We start from the raw sequence: 6,000 nt of genomic DNA on the forward strand, positions 1-6,000 counted from the left end.
ACACGCGTGTTGAACAAAGCAGATAAATAATTTAGCAAGCCAAAATTTGGTTTGCTAATATGTCTACGCTAACACTTTTCAGAAGTCTGTCACACCAGTCATATCAAAAGCTGGACCTCACAGAGAGGCTACAACAATAGCACTTCCATTAAATTGGCAAAAGGCAGCTGGAACTTCAAATTAGCATCATTTCCCCCGGTTATAACAGAAAGCAATACATGTTAAGTCAATATAACAAAATTAGCTAAACTGACCACTAGCTTTAATTGGTGTCTTGTTTGACATTCAAAACTCCAGTAGGCTTTAGGTAGCACACAGCTCACAAGAGCTAATTTTTCTCTGCTTTCAGTGACAAGTTTAAATAATCATCACAAGTACCTACTAAATAAAAACAAAGATGCCATTTTTAAGGAGAAATGTGTTTACTCCTTGCTTTCAAAGACCACTTTACACCTTCGGTCTGGAATACTCCATATTTATATCTTCTGCACAGAGACACCTTCAGCAATGCAATCTTGCTCTAAGCAGGTCTGAGCTCTTTTACAAATACAGAACATGAGTGTTTTCTTTTTTGGGCAGACGCACCTTGTGGAGGTGAGGTAGTTCCTTCCCACAACCATTCCCCCCAGTGCCTAGAGAAGTTGGCTAATAAAACACATCCCACCTTCAGATTACTGTCATACATAAGAGGAACAATATTTGAGAAGTTCGTACTAAAAACATAGGCATTTAATAGTTGGGTAGACCAGAAGAATGCAACCTCTTATAGCAGCATCTCTTTGTAACACAGATCTCCAACTGCCAGCATGCCACATCAACTACATTTAAGATAATTGTACTTGTCTTTATGAGTCTCTGATTTTCTGACAGTTTTGTCTTTTTAGACTGCGATATTGATCACATACTGATGACAAACATTATCTTCATTCAAGGCCGCCAGCCAAGGAGCATGACCTAAGCACACCCTTACAAATCAACCATCACTTACAACAAAGTTGGCACTCACAGCTAAGTCACAGAATAACATAGGTTGGAAAGGCCTCTGGAAGTCACCCCAATCCACCCTCCTGCTCAAAACAAGTCTAATTAGATGAGAGTGCTCAGGGATTTGTAGAATCCCCATCCTTGGAGATACTCGGACAACTTCTCTGGGCAACCTGTTCTAATATTTGACCTATTTCACTATAAAGCACACAGTGCTTGCAATTTGCCTGAATCATTAATTCAGAAAACTCTTTCTCATGTATTAAAATCATCAAGACCACACTGAGTTCATCCCCTTACAAAAAATGGGGAAAGATGAAGGAGGTGTGTAAGGAAGGGAGAGGAAGGATGAGAGTGAAGACAATTTCACCCAAAACAGAGAAAAAGTCTTTGCACTACTCTTCAGCAAGCCATGAATTTCTGTTCTCTAGCACAGATACGATGACATAACAGCCAATGCAGGTGAGGTCAAAGACAAGGGATGAGGAAGAAGAGAAGGGAGACCATGCTCCCCTTGTTTATCATACTCCTCCCTCTATTCAAAACTGTTTCACTGTATCCAGACAGAAAAAAATGGTTTTCATGCAGGAACTGAAAATGCCTTCTCAGCATCAATTGTTTGCAAACACTCAATCCTCTTAAAGGCTGACAGAAAGAAAGTAAGTCTGGTGGCAAACAATCACGTGAACAGAACCTGCGGTGACTGTCAAGTGTATGATCAGAGCAGGAAAAAAAATCTTGACTTTGCTGAACGAAATTGTCAAGTGATCAAAATCCTATCAAGGAATTCCTTCTTTTAGCATATAGGGAATGTGGTTTGTGTGTCACACAGAAGTGAAAACCCTAAAATTAAAGATGATAGACCTCTACTTAAAACACCACCTGAATAATTTTACTCATAAAAACAAACTGTAAGTGCCCCTGAATTAATTATGCTGACAACTACTGGGAACAGGAACTTACTCAGTTCTTCAGAAGATCACTTTCCAGCTATGCCCCAACCCCACGACAGAAGAGGGAGAAAGAGGAAATGGAGCAATGGTATATAGTTTTTTTTAAAAACCACAATTCTAACATTCAAGATATTCATGAGTATGTTTAGTGCTTCTGTATTAACCATGCAGAAATGGTTATCAGAGCACCATGGTATTAACTGTACACTGCAGATTAGGTGTAGGAAGCATAGAGAAAAGAAATTATGATGAGATGAGAGAAAGAATGATGATTTTTCTTCTCTCCTCCCCACCCGGCTCCTGCCAAACCACCAGCAAGTATTAGCACACCTTAGGTCTGGATACTTGCAAGTTAGCACAAAGGCCAACAAAACCAGAAGCTCCTAGAAATACAATCGTTTTTGGGGACATAAAACCTGAATAACAGATATAGACAGAGACTGAAGTTAACTATTCCCAACTTCAATAAATACAGCAAGTGAAAGGGGAAAAGACTGAAAAAGCATTATGTCAACCATCAACTCCTCAAAGTGAAAAACAGTAAATCAAAATTTCAAGTAGGAATCCCTCAGTGTCCTTTTTTTAAATTTTTAAAATAACAGGACAGGCTATCTTCACACCCCCAATAGGATGCCAGTCACCAACAAGTTTTTGTGAAGCAACCACCAGTACATGAAAAGAACAGTGATCTTGAGAGCTGCAGCACTGTACTGTAATCAGAAGACACAGTAGGAAGCAGCAAGCTTTCCTTCCTCTGGAAAAGGCTTGGTGAGTAGTATTTAGTGTATTTTAAAAGTTTAAAGAAAGCTGTCAGTTTGCATCTCCTGAATGGCAATACCACACACTGCTACAGAACCACTAGACAAAAGGGTAAGAGGATCCAGTGTACTGCCAGGGTTACAAAAATCATAGAAACAGCTTTTACCATATAGTGCCCACAAAAGAAAAGGCCAAGCACTTTTCCTCTTCACTCAGCTGTTTTACAATTGCAAGCCAAAGGTCAACTATCTTCACTCACTTTTGGAAACCAGCCACAAGATTACTAATAACCAGCTTAATGGCTACAGTTCAAATACGATTCAATCAAGTCCTGAATACATGGGTATGCAGCAGTAATGGCACCATGACATCACAGGCAAGTTATCTGCTGAAATCAGAGGGAGTCAGACAGTGTGCATCTTTGCCTTCTCTCCCCACAAAGAGAAACATGAACTTCCAAGGAGTGGGAATTAAAGTGTTAGAGATTTTGTTCTTCCCTTAGTGTGGCCAAGGCATAACATTTTGCTACGAAACAATCCTTTGCCATCATCATATATGCTGTCAAACTAACTTGACTTTCTGGAGGTGCATCAAGACAGGTGTCTAATAGCTAGATTTAAAGAAGTCTTCATTACACATTGTTATGTGTGTGCCTCAGCAAGGGATATCTGAAGAGTGAAGCGTGCAGGTGCATTCAATATGTTACAAGTTTATTTCTCTTCCCAATTCATTTGAGGGCAGCAGGATTGACCTGATTAGCAAGACAGATCACATGAGACACATGAATGGGATACCCTGAGATTTCTCAGTCATGAGCAAAGTACTAACAAAACAGATCTGGCATGTCTGGTGGAAATTAATTTCCACAACCTGAAACACATTTGAAGTGAACCAGACTTTCAAAATGACAAAGAGCCACTGAAGTTTGTCAGTTTGACTAAACTGTAACAATTCTAATTGTTTTTGGCTTATTTGTCTGAAATTTGCCAGCTTTAGACAGTGAACCTTACCATGCTGCACAGAACTCACCTCAACTATGTGCTGAAGAAGGATTCCTGAAACTCTGGGAGTTTCCATTAGCTTCAGTGATAATCTTGAGCAATTTACCATTTCTATAACTCAGTTTACTCATCTATGAAGTAAATATGTAAAATTTGTAAGCATTTTCAGAATATGAGCTAAAAGGAAATACAGTTTGAAGAACTGTTCATCAACGCTTTGAGGAAGTGTTCAGCCTAGGTTTTGTGTAGAGTAGGAAAATCCCTCTCCGTATTCTAGGAAAACTACAATGATGAATGTAGTATAACAGCATACATACCACCGTGTTTCTATTCTTGTGAGAAAATTTGTATCTATGGGATGACATAGATAGAACTCAAGAACATCTTACTATCAGCCACTGTGCGCAGTTGTAAGAGTTTTAGCACAGACTATACTTTCAAAAGCCTAAAAAAAAGTTATTTTTCCTTTAATTCTTAGAGAATAAAATGTTTTTAAATGAATGCAAATTTTACAAGACATTTTTTCACATACTTCAGTGAACTTCTATACCAAACTAGATGAAAATAATTAAGAATACACTTTAAAATAAACTAGATTTCATTATACTTAATTTTTCCTTCTTGTTCAGCATTTTCTACAAGCTGACTTCAGCTGTGCTCTACTTCAAGTACACCATAAAAGGTGAGGGTAGCTAGATATAACCCAAAATAGAAGAATACAGCTCAGGTTAAGAAAAATAAATGCAAGGTTATCACAGAAGACTTCTAAAATTCTGACAGTCTCAAATGTTTAAAAACAGCAAAAGGAAATATTCTGGTAACATACATAAACACTGGAATTGAGGTGTACAGGTCTAACAGGCATTTTTAGGCCAATTATGGGCCAGGGATGCATAGGATATATACAGATGCAATTATTTTAAAAGGTAACAATCTCAAAGCAGGATACATTTTTGCAACCTTCTATCTGTTGATGGCCACACAATATTTCTGCACTTTTAACAAAGCCACAGTTATGTTACTGAAATATCAGCTATAAAAGACACATATTAAGTTTACACATAGAGGTTGTTTTTTCCAACTTATCTTAAAATAGTAGTTAAAATCAAGCCCTTCCCTGGCAAAAATGTTGAGCAGATGAGTAATCCCACTGAGGTCTGCAGGACTTGATTTGTCAGCATACACAAAGTTACAGCCTTACATCTGCAGGATTGGCACCTCTCAAAACAGTTTCTACCTGAAGCATTTTAGAAAGAAGCCACTTAAAATACTTTAATACTAAATACGTCACACAAGGAAAGTAAAGCCCATCTTATATGTTCATGGAGAAATACTGACCCTGAATGAAACTCCATTAAAACATTCCACAACATGGCTCTTATTACTCAGAAGCAACAAAGCTCAGAGCTATGCTTCACTGAGGCCAAATCACTATGGATTTTCATATTTTAACCCCACCAAAATAAAATTTTAGGCTTGTTCTGTGTGTCCAGTTTTTTTTAAATAAAGTTTTAGAAATTCAAATATTTTTCAAATCCCTCTAATATAGCCAAGATGAAGCCTAAAAAGCCTTTGATATATTGAAAGAACTATAGACCAAAATTCCTCTAATGCACTCCAACATCCACTTACATCTACACAGATCCATTAAGTATTCAGCCACAAGCTTATCACTGGAGTTCATCAGGACTGAAGATAAAACTCAGCAGCAATATTTGACAGCCTGATGCTAAAGGATTATCTACTGAGAAATAATCTAATCACTGTTCTTTGATATTGGAATCCTTGGCAAGAGGCAAAGGAAAGGAACACCAAATTGATCTTGATTACTTTAAGGGGTTTCCTCTTGTAGAAGGGAATTCAGTGTAGAGATTATCTTGTACTTCTGCTTACTTGCTACCATGTTCACAGCTAAGTTTTCAAATATTCCATTCTCAGAAGAGAGAAATGAGAGACTTTGGGATGCATGCTTAATACAGAAACGGAACAGCCTCTCCTGCTCTTAGAGAGGTCAGACTGGGATTGAGGAAATCTTGAGGTACCCTGTTAAAAGGAGATGGCGTTCGCTGGCAACGCAAAAGAGGGTCAGGTCTGACGGACAGGAAGAGACTCACGAGAGAAGCTGAAAAGCCCAGGGCGAAAGAGGAAACTCCCGGGCCCTTACCCTCCACTTACCTTAAGGATATCCCCCCGTTTGAAGCTCAGCTCGTCATCCGCGGTGGCTTTGAAGTCGTACTTGGCGATGGCTTCCATGCTGGGGCTGCCGCGCACGGCGGTGCGGGCGGTGGGAAGGAAGCGCTCCC

The 6,000-nt window shown here is 38.9% G+C and overlaps 1 protein-coding gene across 1 annotated transcript in view; it reads right to left on the bottom strand.

Moving 5' to 3' along the window:
* The window catches only part of GRB2 (growth factor receptor-bound protein 2), a 47,776-nt gene extending 41,782 nt beyond the window's left edge, over window positions 1-5,994 (bottom strand). The window contains exon 1 of the mRNA XM_009323759.1: window positions 5,873-5,994. Coding sequence (XP_009322034.1) covers window positions 5,873-5,950 — 78 coding nt within the window. The 5' untranslated portion in view covers window positions 5,951-5,994. The remainder of the gene's footprint in view (window positions 1-5,872) is intronic.
* Window positions 5,995-6,000: the final 6 nt, after the last annotated feature.

Source organism: Pygoscelis adeliae, unplaced genomic scaffold, assembly GCF_000699105.1.
Source record: "Pygoscelis adeliae isolate BGI_AS28 unplaced genomic scaffold, ASM69910v1 Scaffold75, whole genome shotgun sequence".
Lineage (NCBI taxonomy): Eukaryota > Metazoa > Chordata > Aves > Sphenisciformes > Spheniscidae > Pygoscelis > Pygoscelis adeliae.